At 37.8% G+C, this 14,283-nt stretch overlaps 1 protein-coding gene across 1 annotated transcript in view; it reads left to right on the top strand.

Annotated features, from left to right (window-relative positions):
- Positions 1-14,283, top strand: part of LOC122815409 (src substrate cortactin-like) — a 706,001-nt gene that overhangs the window by 306,711 nt on the left and 385,007 nt on the right. The window contains exon 4 of the mRNA XM_044087879.1: positions 5,500-5,629. Coding sequence (XP_043943814.1) covers positions 5,500-5,629 — 130 coding nt within the window. The remainder of the gene's footprint in view (positions 1-5,499; positions 5,630-14,283) is intronic.

Here is a 14,283-nt window from a genome sequence, read left to right as displayed (position 1 = left end):
ACAAACCATAGACATTTTCACTTTTGAAGCATTTGTAGATAAAGGCAGCTGTTAAATTAAAAAGGGAAAAAATGCATTTACTTTTTAGGTCAGAAGTAAGCTTAGCAAGCAAGTAGAAACACGCCTTTTCTGCAGTGCTTTCTGTATCTTTGTAAGATGCCTATTATACTGTGACTCTTTGAGACTTTGTTTCTGACATGAATAGCAAGATTCTGTACAAACCTGATGCATCAACTTTTATTTGATGAAGGAAGTGATCTAGGAGGTAGTATTTTGACAACCCACACTCTTTTCTCTAGATACAGAAAGCTCATTTTACTGTCAGTTGCTATGAACTGTTTCATGCTACTTTTAGAATCAAGCCCTGTCTGGTGCCTTTTTTTCTGAAAGTATTGTGCGGTTTTCATGGTTTTTTTTTTTTTTTTTTTTATCACTAAAGATCATCACCCATGAAATCTCTGACTTTGTACAGGAAACAGTGTTGCATTGTCTGTGCTGTTAATCACCAAATATGGAGTTTTAGAAACTTAAAATGAAATTATTTTCAAATAGAAACGGCTGCAACAAGTGATGTGGCTGCAACAGTGATATAACTGTTAGTTTCTAAGTTTAGCCATGTTACTTTTTCAAGTTACACACAAAATGATTGCAGTATATTTGTATTTGATGCAGGCAGGTTGGCAGTGCCTGAATATTAAATCTCAATACAATGTACTACTAAAATCTAAACAAAGAGAAATTTCGTAAAATAAAATGTGTTTGGGACTTCAGTATACCTTAAGGGCATACACTGAAATAGCTCCGTGAAAATGAACATTAGTCAACACAAATGTCGACAAAAATCAGGCTACTACAAGAGAGAATGTTAATCTTTTTTTATTGTCTGTTTTTTTCTTGATGTACAGTTGCTTCCATGAAATTGTATAAAGTCAGTATGGAGAATGAGAAATTGATTATTTTCTTGTCAGCAGCGTACTTCAATCCTTGTGTTACTCCAGAGGTTTAACTGTTTTATTTTACTTGTCTTGTAAGCCTAGTCTTCAAGTTAATGAATCTTAAATCTGAATAGTCCAGACTTATGTCTTAAACTTAAGATTCCTTGAAGGATTAAGGCTTTCAGACTTGGTTACAGCTTAATGCTCATAACTGCCATAATAGTGTCTAATGAGAAGTCATCTGTCAACCCAGCATCCTTGGGTATGCTTGAGGTATAACAGAGAGGCATCCACCTAGCAGCCCTATTTCGTGTGAGAAATGTCATTGGCTGCAGCCTTCCCTGGTTGCAAGAGTTCATAAAATGGAGGAATGAACATTTGAGTACTTGGTAAATGGCATTAAATCCAAATTTATCTTGGGGGCTGATCATCTTCATCTCCACTGGATGGCTGAACACCCCTACTGAAGGTAGAGTCAAAGTTCTTAGGTCCTTGTGCTTCACTTTAGCAGCTCTCCCTATTACTGTATTATGCCAACATAGGACCTTGCAAAGCAGGCTGTGTATACGGTGGCACAGTGTCATAATGCAGCATAGTGCCACAGAAAGAGATTCTCCAGTTCATTTCTTTGCTGTGGCACATTTTATGAGGTATCTGCATGTCCATCCAGTGGTTCCGTCCAGTGGTTGCAGAGGTTTTCCCTGTGTGCTCTGGTTTCCTTCTACATTTTAAAGACATGCAGTAGGTGGATTGGACACACTAAATTGGTCATAGGTGTGAGTGTGCTTGTGTATATGTGGTATGGAAGAACAACTGCATTAGGGCTAATCATCTGGTGGTATGAACACTGGATTCAGATGATTGTCACTTTTGATATGACACCCCAACCCTATGTGCAAGAATGTAAAAAGGGGTCATAGAAAGATGGGTAAAGACACCCTCAACATTGTAGAGGATGTTACTCCATCTGCATAAGTATGATCTGAAAGGAAACACAGACTAGAAAAAGAAATACATTTAGCAGATATTCCAAGTAGGTCATAATTACTACTGAAACATGACACATTTCTAGGAAAAAGAGCTAGAAATTGTTTTGGTAATACCACAGTTACCAATGACTGTACTGACACTGATGTAGAAATGCAGTTACTGAAAGATGTTACGATGAGAAGTTGATCTGGTCAGAATTCATAAGTAAGGAAAGAAATTTGGTCTTATTTTTTTTCATTGAGCAGATAATTTATGTCTTAGGCATAATGTTCAAAGCTTACAAAATAATGCATCGCAGTCAATTGTGAAGACATCAACATGCAAAGAAGGATAAAAAGATTCAGTATACTGCCTGGAATTTAACTCAAACAGAACAAGTAAGTTCGTCCACATACAACTGGTGTCATAACAAAAAAGGGAAGAAATGCCAACATTCTTAGTTCCAGGAAGACAAGGGGCTTCTATAGGCACAGATTTGTTTGCTTTTAAAGAAACTGTTATATTGTATGTGCAGATTATTATTTCAAGTAACCTGAAGTAATTAGGGTGATAGGCACAAGTGCAAGTAGATTTACTTTAATTAAAATCTATATCCTTCAGACAAGTACCAACTGTTGCCATATCTAACAAGTCAGGAATTAACAGGATGTGTGTATGACTGGGAATACAAACATATAACATTCAGTCTATTCAGCTGTAATGGAGATGCAGAAATGAATGTGGAACTAGAAGGCAACAGTCCATTATTACATGCATATTAGCCTGATCCAGAAATATTCCGGTAAAGGCAGAGATGTGTATAAAAATATATTTGTAAGCCTCAAAGTGTCATGGATGATATGCAGATTAATCTTAAAAATAAAAATGGCTTGCAAAATACCATTGCACATTGGCCTTTCATAATTCACTTAGACCAAAAACACTATATGTAAACATGCTTCCCTATTAGTACTGCTTTTGAGCGTATCTTAAGTGGAAGTTTTCCTGTGGTCTGAAACATTTCAATTACAAAGCTCAATGCTGTAGTTGACTTGAGGATGAGGTATGGAGTAAAGAATGAAGCAAGAAAGTAAGTCTTTAAACAAATGCGTAAAAGTCACAAACAAAAAACTCTTGGCAGACTATAGAAGTTTGTGCACAAGGTGTATGTACATTTATAGCAAAACAGAATCTGTATTAATATGACAGCTCTGGTTGCTTTGTAGAGCAAGAAGTAAGAATAAGCAGCTGTTGGGGTTTATACTGTAATGTGTTTTTCTTTCTGTTTCCTGAGCCTGTACCTAATATCAGTATCCTGTACAGAGAGCATATTCTGCCATTACATCTCTCTTGCTCATGTGATTTAAATGTAGCTGCAACCTTTATTCCAAGGAAATTGCTTTGTAGTTTCATGCTGGTGAATCTCATGCACAATTTAACATACGCATTGTTTAATGCAGTATCTCTGGGTCTATATTAAATCAACGAAAATCCATTACATCGAATATCAAAACAGTGACATGTATTACTCGAACCGCAAAAATACCGAACGCACTAAACCACAAAATTTAAAATATCGAACGTCCTTAGTCGGGCAACCCCACCACCCACTACAAACTACCTACCCAAACAAAATAAATAAACCACGTACATACACTAACCAAACCCTACTCCTAACCATAAAGTAGAGCACCAAAACCACCTTCTAACCCTACACTAAACCCCACATACACAACTATCTATGCACTACCCTTAAACCCTCCCTAACCCTAAGGTCCATAACTACTGCACACTTCCCCTATGGAAATATACTCAAACAAAATAAATAATATACATAAATACATTTAACAAAACCCTACTTCTAACACTACACTAAATCTTACAAACATTACCTATCTATACACTTATCTTAACCCGCACCCTAACCCTAAGGTCCATAACTATCGCACACTTACCTTACAGAGCTATACCGTAGACGGGCCAACCAAAACACTTCATCATTTCCAATTTCACAATTTTTCACGTTCGACGATTACGTATCTCGTCGTGCAATACGTGTCGATGATTTCGTATTCACGTAAACGGAGTTTCGACAATCTAATAAGAACCCAGTATTTCTATGTACAGGCATGATGTTTGGATCTAGAGGGCTGATGGTAATGCACCAGATTCTCTTTGTGACCACCCCTTTTTGCATTCCTACGTTTTCTCACCAATGTCGACTTGTCTCCACTCACTAGGCCTGTCACATCTCTTTTATGAGTTCTAAACCTTCCTTTCTCCTGTTTTCTTTCTAGTCCTGTTCATGTCTCCTTTAATGAAATATTAGCATTTTGCATCCTTTTTTTCCCCATTTGGATAATTTAAGATTGTACTTAATGAGATGATCTGCTGTGGCATGATTCTTCCTTTTCCTCACCTCCAGCCAGTCCATGGGTTCAGTGTTTAGCAGATCTATCCCAGTAATTATCCTTTCGTGGGTGGGGTCATCAGAACCCCACTTATGTAATGATTGGTTTTCCATGGGTTGTGAGTGAACCTGCAAAGCCACCACTTACACCTGCAGAGGCTTACCTTGACAGGTTCTGTCCGTAACACTGCCTTTGTGGACTGGCAATACTTAAATATGTTAAGTAAGTCATGAGGTGCATTCAGGGGATTTTCTGCTCCCTGAGCCATGGGTTGGCAATGCCACACACCCAACCTGGTAACTCTTTCCAAGCCCTACCTTCCCCTAGAGCCTGGAAAAGAAGCCAACCACTAGCAGCATGTCATCTCCATCCCTTCCCCAGAGAAGGGTGAGGAGGTAACACCTCTTCAGTCCTTTCCTTCCTCTGCCAACTCCAACAGGTACCTGAGACTTTAACTAAACTTGGGTTGCCTTGGTTGTAGTCAGGACTTGATCCCTCTAGGTCAGTGGAGCTGGCTAGCCCCCTTTGCAGTATGCTTACTAATTCTTTTCTTTCTGTTGCTGCACATTCCTCTTTTTATCTCTGTCCACATGCCGCACATTCCTCTTTTTATCTGTGTTGACATTTGCTATTTGTTTTTCACTTTTTATGAATCCTCTTCGGTCTATTTTCCACTTTTTGGTAAATCCTTTTATTTCATAGTGATAAGTAAACCTTTCGCATATATAAGTCCTGCTGAGTGGTTTTATACTCTCTTCAACTTGTCAAGCCTCTTGTATCAAATTTGCACTTTTTAGAAGTCTCCTCGTTTAACCCCTACTACACACCAGTCAACTGATTTTTTTCAGGTTACTCATACCTGTCACACTTTGACTTTTCTTTTTGTGTTCAAAAATGTCTCTCTCTGTGTGATACACTGTTGCACACAGACTTTCTTACATATACTGCTATGTACTACTATTCTACTGTTTTGTAGTAAGCATTGACATTTGTGTCCTTTGCTTAGCAAACTGTTTTATTTCCTGTATTACCCGCCTGTTGCTAAAATTGCAATCCCTGTAGTATTTTTTCAGTCTGTCTTTCTTTAGCAGTAAGAGTGTACTCAGAATTTCGTACATCACCTGTTATCTAAGCATATATGTACCTAGATGGTATTAATTAATCTTTTTCTTTTTGTTTCTCAGTGTTCATCAACTCAGAAACAAGGTCTCTGCGGAACATGATTCTATCAAAAAGAAAGAACTTGCTGAAGGCCCAAAGGCATCATATGGGTATGGAGGGAAATTTGGAACGGAGAGGGACAGGATGGATAAGGTATGATGTCTCAGGGAAAGAGCCCCATTCATTGCTGTTGATCAGGTATTACTCTGCTGTTCCTTTTGCTGAATTTCCTTGGAGTGATTCCTGGGATGCAGGAATCACTAAATGTTTAGTTATAAAGGGGAGCACAGATAGCCTTAACCTAATAAAAGTTTAATGAAATCAGATGGACAAGAGACCATGCAGAGTCTTTAAATACGTTCTTAATCCATTGTTTATAGAAAACAGATGAAGAGCAAGACGGCAAACACAGGTTAGCTGAATGGTGATGGAATACAGGCATACCTTTCAGATATCCCTGATTTTTAGGGACATCCCTGATTTTGGCTCAAAATTCCATTTCTCCTAATCATTTCTAAAACTGGTACTTTGGGGAGAAAGGTGGTATATTACAAATAAAAATAATAATAATGATTAGCATTATAAACTTCTTTTACTTTGGAAAATCCATGTTAATTGACATTCTCTTATTCTGTCAACTTCTTACGTTAATAGTATTACTATTTTAAAGAGTGCCCTTGATTATCCATGATTATTTATAGATTTATCCCTGATTTTAGAGGTAAGAGGTTGAAAACTATAGAACCATAGCTAGACATTCTGGTGCCCTGTGTAGTTCCCTGACCTGGTCCTCCCTTAACTCCAAGCTGAGGACAAAAAAATATCTCTCTGAAGGGCTCTCTTTTGAAAAATAGCTGTAGCATGCCGCTTGCTACCATTGTGACAAATAGCATGCTACAGCTAAATACTACACACAAAATGCATTTAGCCTTTATTGCAAATGCAATATCAGCATTCATTTCTGAATGTTGGTACTGTAGTACTACTCTGTAGGCATCTGTTGATCACACCCCTGAATACCTTGCACCTGGGATGGCTACTCCCTTTGCCACACCATTGCTATGCTTCTGCATTGGGTTTAGTAACTAGGGATCCTTTAGCAAGATCATATGATAACTTAGACTGTAGATGTGCTACTACTGCAACATTTGAGTGATAGCTGTAGTTGTATTGCTGAATATGTGAGTCAGGAAGTCAGCATGAAATTGTGTCCATCTCTGCAAATGTGATGAAAAGAGTTTTCTGGCATATAGTAGGGGAGGTGCAGGTTGCCATTGCCTCTCTAGACAGACAACAACAAAGCTTCATGTAACAGACTTTTGCATGTCTAATCTGATACATTGTTACACTTGGATCACAGCTGAATTAGACAATGTGAAGTAATTGAATCTCTTATAATAGAAGCATAGATTGACATTATATAATGACTACTTATTCCATCTAAACTGACAGTTTCTCTGACATATAGTAATTCCAAAAATGAAATTACAGCTTACTATAAAATAATGAAAGAATAAAATCAACAACAAGCAGCACTGACTTTAACCAAACTACAAAAGGGGGTTTTACCTACCTCCCTACAGCCCTGCATTACTGCTTCTCTAAAATTACTAACTGTGATAATTGTTGCTGCTTACAGATAAGAGGGAAACTTACTTACTCCCATAGTTCTGTGATCTGACTGTTCATATTACCCATATTTGACTTAAATGAGAGTCTATTAAACCCCTTTAACTAATTCTGTTTTGATAAAACACAGTACAGCTAAACCCCTGTGTCTCTTTCCAAACTGATAGATAAATTGCAGACAGTATTTAATCAATTGCAGACAGTATTTAATCATTAGCTTATTTTCCCGCCATTTGTGCAAGCCTTCTTATTTCACTTTGCTTAATTTCTGAATTGTTTCACTACTTTGATCCTATGCTATGTCATCTCCCTCCCACCATCTTCAAGGAGATTATTCTAATAATTGTCCACCCTTCCAGAGAAAGAAATAGTTGATTGTGTCTTACTGCAACTGTCTAACATAGACTTTCATATTGTGTCCTTTTATTCTTACACAGACCTTTTTGTAGAACTATTAGTCACTTAGACGATCTTGATGTTCTCAAGTGTTGCTCTTCTGTCTCCCTTCTACTTTCTTCAGGACATTGTGCATTAAGATCAGACTCTACTTTTGTGGCTTTTGGTAAAGGCTGTGTGGTGCACAATCTTTTTTCCCCAACTCCAGTGAACCACCCAAGCTTTGTATGTGTCACTCTGGAGATGAGATCTCTTAAATTGTACACAATAACCAACTATTTGTAAAAAGAGATAACAGTTTCTTACCATGTGCTTGTGATGCTTCATTCCAGTATTGCACTGGTCTTTTATTCTGTTTTGTCATGCTGCTTGCTATGACTACTCCAGTCTCTTTCTACTTTTGCTTTTGCTACTGTTTCTTCTCCAGATGTGTACTTCTTTCCCAAAAAATACATTATGTGCAATTTATTTTTTTCACTGAATTTGAACTGCTTTACATCATTCCTTCAGTCTTGCTGAAATCCTTTCCACCCTTTCTTATTACTGTTATGCATCAATCATCCTGCATAACTGTCACATCAGTAAAAAAGCATGATTTTCCTTCCAGATATGAGCTATCATATTACTTGAGTAGACACTAAAAGGAATGACTGCTGTGATACTCCACTGGAAATATTAATGTTTAATCAAGTGGAATCCATTTACTTTGTCCCTTTGCTGTGCCAGTGCTTTTTTCAAGATCCTACCCTGAAACCTGCTCCCAGTCTGTCTAGTATGTTCCCTAACCTTTTTGGTAGTATTGTGTTAAAAGCTTTGTTATAGTCTGGGTAGGCAATATCTACAACCCTTTTCTTATTTGTTGCCCTTGTGAACCAGTTTATACAGTTGTGTTACGTTTGTCTGGTGTGTCCTTTCTGCATTCAATGCATACTACATTACATTCATTGCCTCATCAGATTACAGATGTTCAAAAAAATTTTTTTCTTCAGTTGCGATCCTGTAATATTCCTTATACCCGATCACCAAACAGCAGCTGATTATTTTTCAGTCTCTGTGCTGCTTCTATTTTTGTGAAGAAAAATCTCAAATTGACTCTTTGCTATTACTCAGGTCTCTTAGTTGACTCTTATGATTTATTAACCCCTTAATATGAGCACCAAAATGATGCAGTTCTCCATTATTTCTTTTTTAAATGTTAACATTACAAAAACTGTGATTTTACAATGAAAAAAAGTAAGCATTCCTGTCCTTCAGAACTACGTTTCAATATTTTGTTGGTGCTGTTGAAATATTAATAAAATTACTGTCCTGAAATGATTAAATAATGAGCCTTATTTGAACCTGAAAATGAGATGACATCCACTTCATTATCATGGAGTTTTGCTTTCCTTCCTGTCACATTGTGGTGTGTTATTTTATTAAGGAAGAAGTGATATCAGTTGTTTAGATGGAGCCTGTCTCATTTTTCAACTAGTAATCTCTTATCATTTACAAAGAGATCCCCGAAGGAAATAGGCATGAAGATCTTCAAAGACAATTTTTTCTTCCTTGTTTTTTTTAAATAAAATAATGTACTAATTATATAATTATACTAATAATGGGCTCACTCCACTCCCCTACCCTACCCCCATTCCCACTCATCCAATGCATCACCTAGACTTATACCAATGCTAACTACTCCCCTAACTTCCCCCAATCAAGAATCAGCCTCCATCTGCCAGTCACACCTCAGTTAACCAATCACGTTATTTGTAACACTCCTCCCTCTCCTCACACAACTTAATTGCAACAGTCCTTAATCATGCTACTCCCGCCACACTACACCAACACCCCTCTTTCCCTATATCTTCATCACACCATCCAGGTAACCTACTTTTTAAAAAGAATATACACCATGCTCTTTCACTTGCTCACACTCTATACCCTACTGCTATCTGCATACTGTCTAACATTCCACAGTCATCTACAGATACAACATGTCCATAGCCCCACACTATATTATACTAATACCATCCACTCCACACTCTCCTACCTTGCCATCTTCTCCCAACTCTACAATCACACACCTATTGCATACTTCCACTTCAAACATGTAGTTAACAGTAATACCACTAACCACTTCAGCAAACACCTTCACATACTCTCCAAATTGTCACACAAACATGCATGTGTATTATCACAGATTCTCCTTAGTGGTGATATACTTCCCAATCCTGGGCCACATACTGCACAACATACCATCATGGCTACCATTCCACCCCTTCCTCATATTAAAACTACAGACCTTCTCATTGTTAACATGAACCTTAGAAGCCTAGTTAACAAGATCACAGACCTTCATGCAGTCATTGCACAATACTCACCAGACATTCTTATAGCAACAAAAACTTGGCTAAAACTCCATATAGGAGACCCAGACATACTCCCACAAGGTTATAGTGTACACAAGTTAGACAGGATCAAGAAGAAGGGTGGTGGGGTTGCAATCTTCTACAAAGATAACCTAAGCATAGACTACCTACCCATCAGATAACCTTATGATAACAACTTTGAAGTTCTAGTAACATGGCTCAGAATCAACCCAAAGAAAAATATTACCATATTAGCCACGTACATACCTCCCAGTAATACTCCCACTGCCATTGAGGAACTCATAGCCTGGACAGCCTCCACCTACACACATGAAACCATTATTACAGGAGACTTCAACTTAGACTGGAACACTTGCACTGGTGATAACCCCTCTACCTTCATAAATCTACATGGTTTCTCCCAAACAATCCAGTTTCCCACACTAATAGATAAACATAGCAAAAGGGAATGTATCTTAGACTAGTCCCTTATCAACAGTACCACCTACAACTATCTCTCCGGATGCCTTCCAAATAATTTAAGTGACCATAAACCTACCTACTCAATCCTTCATCAGCTCAGCTTACCCAGAACCATAATTTACAAATTCATACAAAATACCAAAAACTTCTCCAATGAAGCATTCGTAGACATGCTCAATAAATGCAACTGGACACTACTCCATCATCTCCAACTTGACCAGGTCATAACTTACTTCAATGACACATTTCTAGCTATTCTAAATAGCTTAGCACCAACTCGTGCATGTCATGTTGAAAATAAGAGATTGCCCTGGATATCAAAAGAAACCCTTAAACTTCAAAAACTAAGGGACAAAACCTGGTATCAATACCAAAAAAACAAAAGACAGTAAAACTCTCCTAGTGTACCAGCAGCTCTGCAATCAAACAAAAAAAAAACTCATAAACTAGACAAAAAAATATATCATACAGCTATGTAAAACAAATATGAAAACAATCCTAAAAAGTTCTGGCAAGCAGTTAACTCACTACATCACCCAGGTAAAGCTACAACTCCAGAACTAACAACCAATAACCAAAGCGTGAGTATTGCCTCACAAATCAACACCTACTTTATAAACACTATCCTCTCTTTAGTTACAGGGAACAGTTCCACCTAATGTGGAAACTAGTAGCAACTTTTTTGACCTCAAATCTGTCCCAACTAACACCATAAGAACAATGCTGAAAAAACTGAAAACTTCTTCCTTAGCAACTGACCAACTCCCCAACGAGTACCTCAAACTGTCAGCTAATGCTATAGCTCTGCCTGTCTCCATTCTGGTAAATAGGTATGTAGCAGAACAATATGTCCCAAAATTATGGAAAATTTCCTATATCACCCCTCTGCATAAAGGAGGAACATCAACAGAATTAAACAATTACAGACCCATAGCCATCCTTTTCCCCTGTGTCAGAATTCTGGAAAAATGTATCCACACTCAATTACTACAATACCTGTTACCTCACAACCTTATCTCTCCCTTCCAACATGGTTTCAGACCAAAACATAGAACCACCACAGCCCTAATTAATTTCTCTAACACCATCAACCAGCTGAGAAATTCAAACCAGCAATTAGCATCAATCTTCTTAGACGTGTCAAAAGCATCTGACACTATCTCCCTTCAGAACATCCTTAGTACTCTTGCTTCACTAAACCTATCAAAGACTTCCCTCTCCTGGTTCCTAAGCTATCTTTCTGACAGTCAACAAGCAGTACGATGGAAATCTGAACTCTCACCACTTCTGCCTGTCACAGTTGGAGTCCACCAAGGGTCCATATTAGGGCCCCTTTTTTTCACCATCTTCTCTAATGATCTAGCCTTATCCACAACACACCCTAAAGTAGTTCAATATGCGGACGATTCAACTTTAATCTGCTCAGCAGATACCTTACCAGACCTCCAAATAGTAGTCCAACAAACTTTTAGTGATATAGAAACATATCTAAGTAAATGACAACTAATCCTCAATCCCAAAAAGACACAGTTAATGCTATTTATCCAGTAGCAAACAATCCCTGACCACTCCTCCTTTCATTATTCTCTTAGCAAACAACACAGTCATCCAACCAGCTGAGCATACAAAACTCCTTGGAGTGACAATTGACAACCAACTCAGATTTGACCAACACATAGCCTCCACAATTAAGAAAGTTCACATCAAACTTGGCTCACTATGCAGAAGCAAGTCATTCCTCACTGACAATACCAGACTAGCCATATCCAGAACCTTCCTCCTCTCTACACTCCTGTATGCTTTCCCCCTCTTTACCAACTTAAAAAAAATCAGACTTAACCAAACTGGAAACTTGCTACAACAAAATAACCATTTTCACAGCCAACCTTCCCCACCAAAACCCACCATTGTATTGCTCTACATAAATTAAATTGGCTCGAGCTACCTAACCTTCTTTGTCTCTGCCAACTTAAATTCACACACAATATCATCTTCCATCCTGACAGTTGCCCATCCCTCGAGGAACTTGTTGTTCCCTACTCATGCCCACGAAGTCTAAGATCTGCAGACAGAAACTTTCTCACAGTAAACAAAGCTAACAACACTCATGGTAAAGCCCTATTCTTAAATCAAATAGCCAAATTATGGAACTCTCTACCCCACACCCTCCAAAACACACCTGAATCTACCAGTTTCAAACAACTACTGTTTGAACATCTATCCAAGAACTGGCATTGCTCCTGTGCCAAATCTGACTAACAAGATATATATAACTCTGTCAACACACTGTTCTCTCTTTACCTCATCCTCTCTCTCTCTTCAGTGTTTATTACTACTCAAAAATAAATATATATCTCAAGGAAATCTCATTTGGTGATAACTATTATTTAATATGTACATACTAACTTTATTTTTCTCAGTGATCTTCACTGAAATGCTTGTGTTTTTCTTTTTGTACCTGTATCTACTAGAAAACTGTATTAAATATTACTTTGTATAGACTAACTAGAAGATATGTATTCTGCATCTTACTGTATGTTTACTATTGTACTAATTATTGTATATTGCTTGTATTTCTGTGTATCTTTTCTCCCTGGACCTCCGCTGAAAATGAACTTCTGGCTCAGTTGGACTTTCCCAATAAACAAATGTAAATAAATAAATTAAATAAATACTGGAAGAATATCAGGAATACATGGAGACAGTCAGCTTTATATGCATACCCTGCACACAGCAATAGTTCATGTTTTTTTAATTAAAACAAATAGTGATCATTGTGTCGGTGAAAATGAGAAGCAGATTTTGCTCTCAACAGCAGATCAGATAAGTGAATTTCTGATAGTGTTAGCAGCAGCGATTACATTTTTCTTTAATAAAGCATATAGTTGAAGCAGCAGCAATGAAGTGGTTGTGTGGTTGATCTACACTGCATTTAGTTGAAAAACTACATATTTGCTCTCAGAGTGGTTCACGTGGCCAGTATTACATTGCAGCAACCACATTGTAGTATAGATTGTCTAGGGATTAGGGAAGTGAACAATAAGTGTGTGTGTGTGTGTGTGTGTGTGTGTGTGTGTGTGTGTGTGTGTGTGTGTGTGTGTGTGTTCTCATGTGTGTACATAATATGCTCATTTACATGTGTACATATTGATGTTATGAATGTAATTTCAGAATTACATTCACTAAACTGCATACCCAGAAGTGTAAGTAGTCAAAAGGCTGTTATTTTATGGGTTTAGAGAGGCATATGTGCAAATGTGAAAGACCATTGCATGCATTTGACCAGAGTTAAAAAGCTATTATGTGTGGAATTACACTGCGTTAGAAGAACTGGGTTGTCAGTTTGTCAGTAAACATGAGGCAGTTGCTGCACTGTCTCAGAAAAATGATTGCTTAATAGGCTGGCTAAAGATAAATCTAAAGCAGGCTGGATCTCCATGTGACAGTGTTTTCAGAGGTCAGTCAGTAGCATGGATAACAGAATATGCATACAGTACACACGTAAAATTGGTGCAAAACAGTGATGGTTAAGGGCACGCAATGTATAGCCAGCTTAGTCTCATTGAACACACGTGTGCATGCGCACACACACACACACACACACACACACACACACACACACACACACACACACAGACACACAGTCTTGTTTGAGGATAATTGTCTACACCTGTAGTTACGTACAGGTTGTCGTTTTCTAAGGTCATGGAACACAGTGGGAGGGAAATTAATTATTTTCAGGAGAATGCTTTCACAAAACAATATTTTTGTTTCACTAAGTGGGAGAGAATTTTGTGGTCCAAATTATATACAGGGGAGACATCTCCTGAGACACTGATTTTTACAATGAAACAAGGACAGCTTAGGACACTAAGAACAATTTTTGCACACAGCAATTTATGCCATGGAAGAAGAACGTGCTCAGGTTAGTCTTCTAAGAAAAACCTT

Source organism: Protopterus annectens, chromosome 11.part0, assembly GCF_019279795.1.
Source record: "Protopterus annectens isolate FY-2018-M chromosome 11.part0, PAN1.0, whole genome shotgun sequence".
In the NCBI taxonomy this organism is placed as follows: Eukaryota; Metazoa; Chordata; order Ceratodontiformes; family Protopteridae; genus Protopterus; species Protopterus annectens.
Note: the sequence above shows the minus strand (reverse complement) of the source record. Positions and strands in the feature narration are given on the sequence as shown.